The sequence below is a fragment of the Hippopotamus amphibius genome, chromosome 9 (assembly GCF_030028045.1).
Source record: "Hippopotamus amphibius kiboko isolate mHipAmp2 chromosome 9, mHipAmp2.hap2, whole genome shotgun sequence".
Classification (NCBI taxonomy): domain Eukaryota; kingdom Metazoa; phylum Chordata; class Mammalia; order Artiodactyla; family Hippopotamidae; genus Hippopotamus; species Hippopotamus amphibius.
The window spans coordinates 39,728,174-39,741,362 of NC_080194.1; the positions used below are offsets into that span (position 1 = coordinate 39,728,174).

Genomic DNA, 13,189 nt, shown 5'->3' on the forward strand with positions numbered 1-13,189 from the left:
GTCTATATTTAAGTAGACTTTATTTTTTTTTTTCAAATGATGACAGCAGAAAAGGAACTCAGCTTATAAAGAGACAGTGGTGTACATAAATGTCTCTAGCCTTTTGGGAAAGAGAAAAAAGAATAGCAAGGAAGTGTCTGCAAGTTGTAGTAATGATTTCAGGGGTATTATCTGGGGATGAACCCAAGAGGGCATAAATAAAATCTGCAAGGTCCCTTGTGGTTTAACTGGTAGCTAATAAATCACTCATTTTATGTTTATAAATCCTCCTCCAGTCATCCATTAAGGAATACTAAATCGATGGCTTTCTTCTTCAATTCAAACTCAATAAATTGATGTTAAGCATCTAAATAACACAGATCTTACCCCTGGTTTAACTGGTGAATGAACACAAAAATATGATCTCAGACAGATGTACAAAATATGGAGAATATCTCTATTGCAGAGACAAGAGAAAAGCATAAAAGGCTAACCCTGAGATAACCACCCATTGCAGATGGCCCCAGAACCAAATGGATTTGCCTTCCTGACATTGACTGAGTGCTGTTACAGAGATTACAGATAGAAAGAAGAGGCATTGCAGAACACATAATGCAAAGAAATAAGAGTAGTCGGTGTGTGATAAGAGTTGAGTGATATTGATATGAAGAACTGGCAGTACTCCTCAGATATCTGGTAAGAGCAGGACCAGCTCCCAACAGTTGGCAACTAAGTCTCACCATTCCCAAATATACCTCCACAATTTTTCATTATCAGCTTTTTCAGTAATAATCACTCCATCCCATCAACACTGTACTCATTTCTGTACGTCCCACCTGCCATTCCACTATCTGTACTTGTCAGATCAAGCTCAAATGTTGCTCCTTCCCCTTGAAATTGTCAGACACTGTGATCATTCTTAAAGGATTCCTATTCCATTCTTGATTATCTTTGAGAAAGAAAAAATTTACAGTTATTAGAATCAATGATGTATGGGTTAATCATAAAATTAGTCATTGGGGTGCAAGCCTATGAGTATCCAACTGCTTAGTTGAGTGACTAGTCTCTCCTAGAAATACATCAGCTGATACAGGCTTCCTGCATTAAAGTGATCCCAGCTAACTTGATTCATTCACTTGAGCTTTAGCAGTAGGAACCACAGCTGCTTCCTGTATTACTGTCCTATTTGTTGACATTCTGTATAGTTTTAACTGAGCCTGAGTTTACTGACATAAAGCGACATTATTGAAGAGTCTATGAAATAATGAAATAACCCAAAACCATATTTTCACAGAATTACAAACATTTCTCTAATGTATGGTTTAAGAATTTCCTGATTCAAAATATGAAATGTTTAACAGGTAATGATTTTGATGAGATAATTTTCATATGATGCATAAGATCTAAAGTTTTTAGAAAAAATCAGTTATCAGTGAATCAAGTAATGATTAAATGTCTTCACTTGCTCTATATTTCTCAAATGTTTTTGAAACCTCCAGGTTAGCTCACTGTCTTCCATTTCCAATTCTATACTTGACTTATTTTAAGGAACATGTTCTTCTACCCCTTCATCTTTGCTAATTTCTTATGGCTGAGTTCACAAAAATGACCCAAATATTCCAGATTATCTATTTTTCATTAACAATTAATGAGCATAAATTAGACAAATCTCATGCTAATGGTAGCTCTGAAAAGTTTAAACTCAAGAGAGAACTCTCTATTCCAGTCAAGTTACCCCTTAACCCACGTCCCTCTATCCTCTTGTCATTAAGAATGAGGCCTCTTACTTCTATATTTTGCTGCTGCTGCTTTTCTTGCCACCTAAAGGTCCCTCCACTCTAGGTATTTTGTAATGTGTATTGCAGAATTTAGTTTATTTATTTTTAGCACAAAAATATAAGTATTTTGGCTATTAGAAATATAGGCAAAACTTAAGTTTCATTAGAAATGTAAAAACGTAGCAAGAAACATTGGCACAGACTCACCAAATGTATATAGATTTGAATGATCTTTTCTAAAACTCTTCCTTCACATTCTTCTAAAAAGACATCCAGGCTTACACCGAGACAGATAATATAGGTTGATACATAGAAAAAATATATTTTGCTTTTTGGTGAAGAAGTGTTTCTATGTCTATTCTCTTTCTTAGAAAGCATTCTGCACTAATATAGTGGTAAAACTCTGATATTTGGCCGTCCAAACCAACTGGTTTTGACTGGGAGACAATGAAGAATAACAGAGTACTAAAGCAGTAACTGGATTGTAGAATATGGAGAGAATCATCAATCTCTGATTAAAATGTAATTGCCAACCGAAATAAACAAGTGTACTGTTTTTGTCCACAGGTCTAAAATGAAATAATAGGCAGGTCAACAGTTGATTCCCTTAATCCGGTATTCGGCTGGTTCTAATGCTGTTTCACATAATATATTTAGGGCTTGTGGATAGGTTTCCTAAAAACAATAATGTGTCATTATGGATCTTTCTCTTACCTTCTATATATGAATAAGGTGGATGACATGATCTTCGAGTTCTACCAAAATCAGAATGACTTGACATTATGACTTTTGATGAACATTGGAAGTGTAATAGAAGAGGAAGTAGCACTGACTGAGACTCTTCTTTTGTTTGTGTAGGAGACCCAAGGACACTATGTCCATTTCCAACATCACAGTCTTCATGCCTTCTGTGTTGACATTAACAGGGATCCCAGGCCTGGAGTCTGTGCAGTGCTGGACTGGGATTCCATCCTGTGCCATGTACCTCGTTGCTGTGATTGGAGATTCCTTGCTCCTGATCATCATACAATCAGAACGCAGTCTCCATGAGCCCATGTACATTTTCCTAGGCATGCTAGGAGTCACAGATATTGCACTTAGTACCAGCATTGTGCCCAAGATGCTTGGAATCTTCTGGTTTCATGTACCAGAGATATATTTTGACTCCTGCTTGCTTCAAATGTGGCTCATCCACACATTTCAGGGAATAGAGTCAGGCATCCTGCTGGCCATGGCCCTAGACCAATAAGTGGCCATCTGTTATCCCCTGAGACATGCTGCCATCTTCACCCTCCTGCTAGTCACCCAAATGGGGGCATTATTTCCTTCTGATGTTGGCCCACACTGTGCACCTGATCAATCACCAAGTCTTAATGATTATCTCTAAAATAATTCTCTAAAACACTACCTTCTTTCTATTAGCTATTACTGGTTCCCTATTTCAATCTTAAATAAGATCTTATGAAAAATAAAAAAAAATTATCTTTTTCATGTTTAATTTGCTGGTAATTTTCACACAAACACTGTTGTATTTTCAACAGAAAATATTTGATACACCTGTGTCTTATTCCTGATATTATGTATTTATGCACACATGTTTTTGTTTTGTTTTGTTTTGTTTCTTTGGCTGCCTGACTGCTATTCTGCTCTTAGAATTTAGTTAGGCTTTTGCTTTAAGGAATTTTGGCCATTTTCCTTACTTTTCCTATATCCCTCCTAATAGCGATCATAGCACGTATCACAGAATTCCTCCATTTTTTCTGTATGTAACTTCTCTTTTCATATAGATTACATGTCTAATTATTTGTACACTGATGAGCTACACATACGTGACACATTTTAATTATGCATAAGCACATGTTGAATCAAGGATTTAGAAAATAAATGCACAAAACTTCTACCAAAATTTTCACAATGAGCATTTATTTTCACAATAGGATAATTTACATCATTTCCTGATGAGGACATGTGGAGAAACAGGTGTTCCAAACTCAAATAACTTAATCGTGTGATATTTTCATTGTTGTAGAATGATAATTTCCCCTACTCTTAAATTATTTTAATTAATACAGTTTATTTTTTAGAACAGTTTAAGGTTTACTAAAAATTTGAGTACAAAGTAAGAGTTCCCATGTAACCTTTCTCCCCAGAATAAATATTTAACAATTACATTTGAGCTAAGCTGCCTTCTTGGGCATCAAATCACATCACCACGTTTCTTTGATATTTCTTAAATTTAAAAACATAAATCTAATAATTTTCCTAGTATGGTCTCTGTATACCATACTGAGTCAATCTTTTTTATTTATTGAGATGTAATTTATATACCATATCATCATCCTTTAAAGAGTACAAGGCTCTGGTTTTTGATATGTCTCCCAAATTGTGAAATCACCACTACTATCACATTCCAGAACATTTTCATCCTCCCAATAAAGCTATCCCATCCCACTTAGCCGCCACTCTGCATTCTCCTGACCTCATTAGAGGGCAACCACTGATTGTCTTTCTGTGTGTATGATTTCACTGTTTCAGACATCTCATGTAAGTGAAATGAAACAATATTTGGCCTCTTATGTCTGGCTTCTTTCACTTAGAAGAATAATGTTCTTCTTTCTAATAATATTAGAATAGTGTTCTCAAGTTTCATTGGGGTTGTAGCATAAACAAGAATTTCATTGGCTTTTATGCTTGAATAAAAGCATGATGTACTTGAGTCTATTCTTGCACCAAGGAAGCAGATCTTTGGCCAAATAAGCTTATCCATGATCCCTCTCTCTCTGCATGGTAAGGGCCCCCATCTTAATTCAGACAATTCCACAAAAACCATAAGCATGGCCAGACCCTTCTCGTTTGTATTTTCCATATTTCATTTAAAAGTATTCTTATTTGACGAGTTTTATCAACCATCCATAGTAAAAGCTATTTGACTTCCATTCCTAACCTGTTATATTTTTAAATTAAATGTTTTGTTTCTGTTTTCTCTGAAAAACGTGTGGAAATAAATGCCTTTTCTGAAAATTTGTTCTCTGTATCTCCGATTTTATTTCACAGAGGTATATATTTCCATTAAAAATACTTCGGAAACAATCATTTCTTACTGATACTGGGAGTTCTTAAGAACTATATGTGTCACCAAAATAAGATATCACATTATTTATAAAATATCTTTCCGCCTCACTGTTTTAACAAATTTTAACTAAGTAGTATCTAAGAATATTTTTGCCTCATATTCTGTAGCATTATGATGCCTTCAGGTTCAAACATTTTTTGCATATTTTCAAAAGTATCTTGGGAGTCACTCAATAGGTCTATTTTGATCTTTGTACTATTTATAAAGAGTAGTGCACAGATTTCAGAACCTATGGTCCTCACCTTGACTGGTGGTTGGCACTCTGATATGCACTGGTTTTGTTTTTTATTTTTCTGGGCTGTATACTCAGCTATGGCTGACTTCAGTCTGCTAATGTGTATCCCTGAGTGCTCAGCTGGGAAGAGATGAACACACCCTGATCCAGGCTGAGCTGGCTCCTCCATGTAACTGCCCTCAATCCTATACCTTTCTTTCTCTAGGATGATGATAATTTTATGGCAGTTTAATAAGAGGATAGTATCAGAGGGTCTTGTAATTCAAAAAGAGCAGGGCTACTAAGTAGGGCCTGTCCCAATGACACAGGACAAAAATATGACTTCAAATAGGTCATAAGGTAATCCAGGGCTGTTAGCCTCTCTCGTCCTTTTCAGAGAATCAAAGTATTTTCCTTCCTCTTCTTGATACTAAAGCTTAAAATCTCTATTGTAAGACACAAATGCTTCTTTTAACCCAGTAAATACCTGCCATAAATAACAGTTTCCATTTGGGAAGTTGGTTTAAATTTTAGAAGAACTTAAAATGTTTCACAATTCTCATCACAATTCTGAAAATGACTGGGACAATTTGGTGAGAGCTGGTTTGGATACTGAAAAGATTTGTGTCATCAAATTTTACATGGGAAAGGCTCAGAAACTGACTGGTAACTGAGACTCTGAGGTGAACTTTTTCAAGTCAGCAACTTTCATGGGCCTAAATAAGAAATCAGTGCTTCTTTGACTAAAATTAGATTACAGTAAATTTTTTCTTTATTCATTTATTGTAAATAAATTTACAATTTATTTTCTGTTTAAAAATATTTAATATTTTTAAATATTATTTTTAAATAATTCTTTTATTTCAGCATTCCTATGCTGATTAGTCTATGTCAAGATGTTTTTATTTACCTTTATTGTCTCATTACTTTTGTAAATAAGTATCATTGACTTGTGTTCTCTTGGGGCACTGTCTTCTCTTAGGAATTTTTAAAAGGAGGTTCATTTTGGTTCCCTGTCCAAAGTGAAACCAAAGTTTAAGAACCTTTTTTTAGAAACAGAACCAACTATTAGATCATAAATCTTGTATGTTCTGAACCACATTGTGCCTCCTTTTTCACACTTGTTCCAGGTGAACGTAAAAGCTTACCAGGGATTGGTGAAAACCAATCCCCCAGGTGCATACTCTAGTATAAAACATTCATCCTTCACTATCTGAAACATCAGAAAGATTTCCACTTTATGGCTTCTATGTGTATTACCACAGATGACCCTGGTAAGTCTTTGGGCTTGAGATTTTGCACTGAGTGTGGGGAACTGGACCACTGATTTCAAAAATAATGTGTATATCATATGATCTAATATAATTCCAGGATTTAAAAAAACAATACAATATTACAGTATTTCAGTGTTCAAACACTAGGAAGATGTGTCTCACACTTTTCATAATATTTTTGAATCTGTTAACATCACACTTGGTGACAAATTGTAAAGTGAGGTTGACAGAAAGAAGGCCCTTTAGAGAATGATATCTGTGCTGACAGATGAATGGAAAGCTTGTTTGTTAAAAGCTCATGTAATTACACGTTTAGACTGGTAAAGATGCAGGTAAAAAGATGTCCTTCAAGTAATTCAGTAGAAATGCTCATTCAGATAAAGTGCTCATTAAATATCTCAGGTTATTTGTGAGAAGACAAACATCCATTGATTAATAGCTGGCATTTATTGACAGATCAATATATCCTACATTTCCTTTCAAGTATTCAGATGGATTATGTCATTTAATACTCACAGTTACACCAAATGTGCTTCTATCCATGAACATTGCTTTAGCAAGGAAGAAGTTGAGACAATTCAAAGTCTTATATCTTTTTTTTTGATTTTTAGTGTACAATTTGATGGTTTTTTTCATATTAGTAATGTATATATGGCAATCCCAGCAAGCAAAGATAAGTAGTAATATCCAGGATTTAAACTCTCTTGACTGACTGCAGATCCTGTGCAAAAATTAACTTCCATGACCCATGGCTAATGTGTACCATTGAAATGCAGATCTAGGACTTAAGGAGCCAATTTTAGGCTCATTATAGAGAAGATTTATTTGACATTTGGAGCTGTCCTGAAATATGTCAAACTGTCTCAGAAAACAGAGAGTCCTCCATCACTGGGGGACTTGAGACAGAGATCAGTGGGTGAAAGTCAGAGACTTCATAGAGGAAAGATCTCTGAGATTGTAGGGAGTGTGGATTTAGAGTTCCAAATTCCTTAAATCTTTTAAGATCCTGAGTTTCAGCTTGATTCAAAATTGGAGTTATAAGTAACACTAATAATTCAGGTTTTATGCTATAAAGATGATTCTAGTATATTCACCCTGGCTTATGAATTTCAAGGGTTTAAGATATTGTTCCTCCCTCTTCTAAACGTACACACATCTGTACACAGAAAGTTGCTTTCAGCTTGCCTTTCGTCATGCATTGCTGTACTTCTCAACCCAAGAACACCTTAGCATCATCCCCCTTAATTTCTGCTACAGAAAGTCAGTGAGTCCACAGATTTTTCTTCCTTGTTACGCTTTTGATGTACCACATCACTTCCCAATATACTCTGTGGACTATCAGAAATATCTTTCTGACTTGATCTCTTTACACTTAGCTGCCATGTCTTTCAAGCCATTCATCAAGCTGCTAGCAGATTGAATTTTTTACCTTCCAAAAAAACCTGTACTTCCACCCAAAAATGTAAAATCATTTGGTTCAAGATACTAACTTTACATTTGGTATTCTCTCCTTTTTATTAACCATCGTTTCTATTTATGAAATGACATATATGTGAAAAACGTTTATTAATATTCAGCCCCACCATATCTCACATGCTTCTGTGATTTTGTACAACTATTTTCTCCTGGAGTGCCCTTCTCCATCTCTTTATCTGGTTAGTTTCTACTGAAAATGATTCCCCTTCATAGGTAATTTATTCTCCCCATTTTGATTAAAGGCACATAACCGTAATACTTATTCACTAAAGACTATTTTTCCCTGGTGTAAGACTCTATAACATTTTTAAGCAACCGAGGTGATGTGCTTTTCCCTTACACATCCAGGGGACATTTAGTGACACCTGAACATATTTTTGGTTGCCAAGATGAGGGAGAACTACTGACATCTAATGTATAAGAACCAGGGATGCTGTGAAACCTCCTACAATGCAGAGAATTACCCCAAAACAAAATATTTATCTGATTTAACATAGCAATTGTACCATGATTAGGAAACTCTGCCCTAGAAGAATACCATTATGATTCATGAAGTTAGTGTCAATGAAAAAACTAACCTAAGAAACAAATGGAAAAAGTTTTTGAGCCAAACTGAAGTTTATAGTGCAGGAACAGCATCTCAGAAAGCTCAGAACTGTTCCCCCTATTAGATGTCAAAGCACATTTTGAGACCAAGAGCTGTACTTTAATGACATATTCTTGAGAGTTTACATGATCCAGATCTGCAAGTATAAAGTGGTTGGTCATTGTGACCCCTTACAAGATCATGAATGAATGGTAACTGTTAAGAAGTTGTGTCATGGTGCTAAGATAATGTTGCTCTTTATAGTCAGGCAGTAATTTATGGAGATGGGGGAGGTTTGGTCAATGCATAATGCAGATAAACAATGCATAGTAGGGGGAGAGGGGAGGCCAAAGGGCAGAGAAAATGTTTTCATGTTTAAGTTTTTTGTCTTTTCCCCAAAATATGAATTTTATTTCACATTAGAAATGTAACACTATCATCTGGAAAATAACTACTTTCATCATAAGAGCTATGCTCTTTTAGACAGAAGGCACACTTTTCTGTTTTTTGTATCTGCCATTTGTTTACTGCTCTCTTCTCTTTTTGCTCCCCTTCCTCTAATTATTCACAATATTTACTGCTGTAGAGCTTTGGCTTCTGTGTTATACAGATTCTCTAGATCATATATTCCTTATACAGCCATGTTAAATCTCCCAAATTAATATTCCGGATAAAGACAGTAGCATACATTTTTGAGCCAAACCACAGAGATTGTTGGCAAGCATGTGGATGATATGATGTTGCTAGTGGGGTCCTATGTCAGACATGTAGCATTTAATGAACACGTGCTATAATGTATGTACTATAACTACTTGGTGAATTAAGAAGCTAAAATAGGAGTTGTTTTCTCTCAGATTCTGAAGAGGAACAAATATTGAAATCCTCAGTGTGTTTTCATATAATCCATCCTGATTTAGTTACACTCTGATATGTATCTCATACTATTTCCTGAATTACAGCTGAAAAATCTCAGAGGACACAGATTACTTTTTTGTTCTTTACAGGTCAATATTCCATAGAATTTAGATTCAAGTAGATTTATTTATAATAATGTCTTAGTTTTTCATTAATAAAACAAGGTAATAATGCCAATATCACCATCTAAGGAAAATAATTATAGTTTAAAAATTTAAAAACCTTAAGAAATGAAATAATTTAATACATATTTAGTAAACAGTTGACACCATTTTTTAATTCCAAGCACTCAGCACAATGTATATACTTGATAATTATACAATAAACAAGTTGATATTTGTTCCACTATTGCCGCAAATAATACTTGGATCAGAGTGGCTGCTTAATTAATATGTATTGAATAAAATCATTAGGAAATTCACTTCTCAAATGTGTGTATTAGTGTTACCTTCTGATTTGAAAAATCTCTACTGTGGTATATTGTGTATTTGCTCAAGGAGAGTTCCTGAACACTGGTTTCAAAAAGGAAAGCCTTATTCAGAGATGAATGTTTTAAGAAAAAGAAGCAATAAATACTCTTGCAATTGACCTGAGGTAGGTTATAGATATACTTTTTTGTCTGAGAGAAAATCTAAGTTTACCAAGGGAGAAAACTTGAAGAATGATGGAGAGGATGTGAATGTAAGATTTTTCTTATTTCAAATCTGTTGTTTTAGGACTTTCTCATTTCTTTATCTGTTTTATACTTTGCTTTAATGGTTCCAAAATGAGCTGTACAATTACTAAAAGAAAATATTTATAATCAGTAAATTAATATTTTGCTTTTATTGGGGTGTTATATATACATATATTTACACACACATGCATATATACATTTCACAGAAGACATAGTAGGAAGTTGGCAGGCAAAAAAATACCCCAAAGGCTTTGGAAAAATCATAAGACAAAGCCATTCATAGGAGGCCCTGGAAGCATAACATTATGTGTGAAGTAACTGGTGAAGGGCAGAGACAAAAATCAGGATGGATCTGGTCCTATGAAAAACAATGTATAAAGGAAAAATTTCACCTGTATAGAAATTGTATTTTGAGTGGCTATAAGATGTATAAGGCTATAAGTAAAGAAAATATTACATTTAAAACAGAATTCATGTTATTGTAAATAGTTAAGAAAAAAATAAGTATTCAGGCTTTATGGTTATTGGTAATGAGAGATACAGTTATTGATAACGAGAGAGAAGAACAGAAGACATCAGTTGGCACTTGAAATTGAATACAAGTGATGTGCACATAGCAGGGCATAGTGAGAACAGATCTAAAAGAAACTACTAAGGATAACACCCATGAATTAAATTAATGGATTTATTTTCTCAGAGTTTAAATAGGGGAAGGTGAAAGATGTATCATTGTTTTTTTGGGAAAACACTGAGGTTTGAAAAGTTAGGTTGAAAGCATTCTGAGAGAGTATATTGCAGAGGGATCTGACCATGAAGAGACTAATCTAGAAAAGAAAAGTTAGTGAGCTGAAAAACTGAAAAATATTCTCATCAAACTTATTTTCTGATTATGAGCAAACAGAATGATTTTCTACCACTGTAGATCCTTCATGTCTAATCTAGGTAGAATCTAGTTCATGAAATATCTTTATCGAAATTAAATGAATGTTTTCCCCTCAATTCCAATTAGCCAGTCACAAAAAAATCACAGATGATGATTAGCCAACACAAGTTAAAGGGGATTTGTTTGTTCCAGTAGTCATGGTCCAGAAAGAAATCATCCAGTCCACGTAATTTTTCTCATTGAAAATGATAAAGGCATGCAGAAACACAGAATCTGATGACTGGTCATTTAAAGACATTGGGGAAAGAGATGGAAAATTAGGGAAGAATAGTTGGATAGAAAAAATAAGATAGTATCCTCCTAATCTAACTAAAGTACATTTTGCCAAATTAATTTATCCTTATTTTTAATTTATAAAGTCTTAACAGGGAATAGAAGATGAAACAGCTATACCCCTACTTGATGCTACTGACCAAATCACCATGCTCACGTCCAATGGCTCAGTCTTCATGCCCTCTGTCCTAACACTCATCGGCATTCCTGGTCTGGAGTCAGTGCAGTGTTGGATCGCGATTCCATTCTGTGTCATGTACCTTATTGCTGTGATTGGGAACACTCTAATTTTAGTGATAATCAAACATGAAAACAGCCTGCATAGACCTATGTATATTTTTCTGGCCATGTTGGGGGCCACAGACATTGCACTTAGCACCTGTATTCTCCCCAAAATGTTAGGCATCTTCTGGTTTCATTTGACAGAGATTTCTTTTGAAGCCTGTCTTCTACAAATGTGGCTTCTTCACTCATTCCAGGCAATTGAATCAGGTGTCCTACTGGCAATGGCCCTAGATCGCTTTGTAGCCATCTGTAACCCCTTGAGACATGCCACCATCTTCTCCCAACAACTTTTGATTCACATTGGAGTTGGGGTGACACTCAGGGCTGTCATTCTTGTAGCATTATCCATAGTGCTTATCAAATGCCGTCTTAAACTCTACCGAACAACCGTCATCTCCCACTCTTACTGTGAGCACATGGCCATTGTGAAGCTGGCTACTGAAGATACACGGATCAACAAGATATTCGGTCTATTTGTTGCCTTCACTATCTTAGGGGTTGACATAATCTTTATCACCTTGTCCTATGTTCGGATCTTTATCACTGTCTTTCAGCTGCCCCAGAAGGAGGCAAGATTCAAAGCCTTTAATACATGTATCACCCACATTTGTGTCTTCCTACAGTTCTACCTCCTTGCCTTCTTCTCTTTCTTCACACATAGGTTTGGTTCTCACATACCACCATATGTTCATATCCTCTTATCAAATCTTTACCTGTTAGTACCACCTTTTCTCAACCCTATCATCTATGGAGTGAAGACCAAACAAATTCGTGACCACATCCTGAAAATGATCCTTTCCAAAAGACATCTTGATCATTAGTGGCCCTTCTGTAGAAATTTTAGGTTAGTTCAAAGTATCAACCTGGATGTGGTGAAAACTTATATCTTGAACAAGTGTCTACATCTGAAAAACAAATCTTTAAAACTCAATTAAAACAATATTAAAACTCAAATTTAAGAAAGTGTTTAACAATTCTTCAAATGCTTAAGAAGTTTGGTTTGCTATCCATATAAAGAACAAAACTCTTATGCTGAGATTTCAAATTGTTCGGGTTGTTCTTCTGTTTTGTCCTGTTTGTTTACATCTGAAATTTCCCCTCTGGCAACACATAGGCCCACATATAGAAAACAAAATAGAAGAAAACAACACTTCATTTCAGGTAACTTCCAAGGACCATGTTATACATCAATATTTTCAAACTGCTAAACCAACTCATAGCTATAATTCTGGGTATGTTTCACTTTCTAATATATGTTTGTGAATCCAAATTTTGACAAATTTGGAATCACATCTATTTTGTCTACTTTCTCTGAAATACTGATGAATATATAAACAATGTAAAATTGGTAATATCAATATCAGCAACACAAATCAAAGTCTATAAATGCTGAGGAATTTGCATAGGAAAGAATGCAAACAAAAAGTTAACAGAAACATTAGGTATATTCAAAAACATACTTTTTTAGCCAAAAAATATTTGATCAACATTTAAATAGAAAACATCCTTCCAGAGTAACACATTTTATTGATTTTACCCATTTTGAGTTTTACCCAAAATTGGAGGTTTAAGTTCTGGAATTGATCACATATACAAATATATTTCACTACATTTAGAAATTTCATACTGCAAGTATCTTGAGTAAAGGAACTATGTC

The 13,189-nt window shown here is 34.8% G+C and overlaps 1 protein-coding gene across 1 annotated transcript; it reads left to right on the forward strand.

Moving 5' to 3' along the window:
• The first annotated feature begins 11,396 nt into the window (after positions 1–11,396).
• Positions 11,397–12,353, forward strand: LOC130861648 (olfactory receptor 52A5-like). The gene has a single exon (XM_057750707.1). It carries the CDS (start codon positions 11,397–11,399, stop codon positions 12,351–12,353), a length of 957 nt encoding a protein of 318 aa, XP_057606690.1.
• Positions 12,354–13,189: the final 836 nt, after the last annotated feature.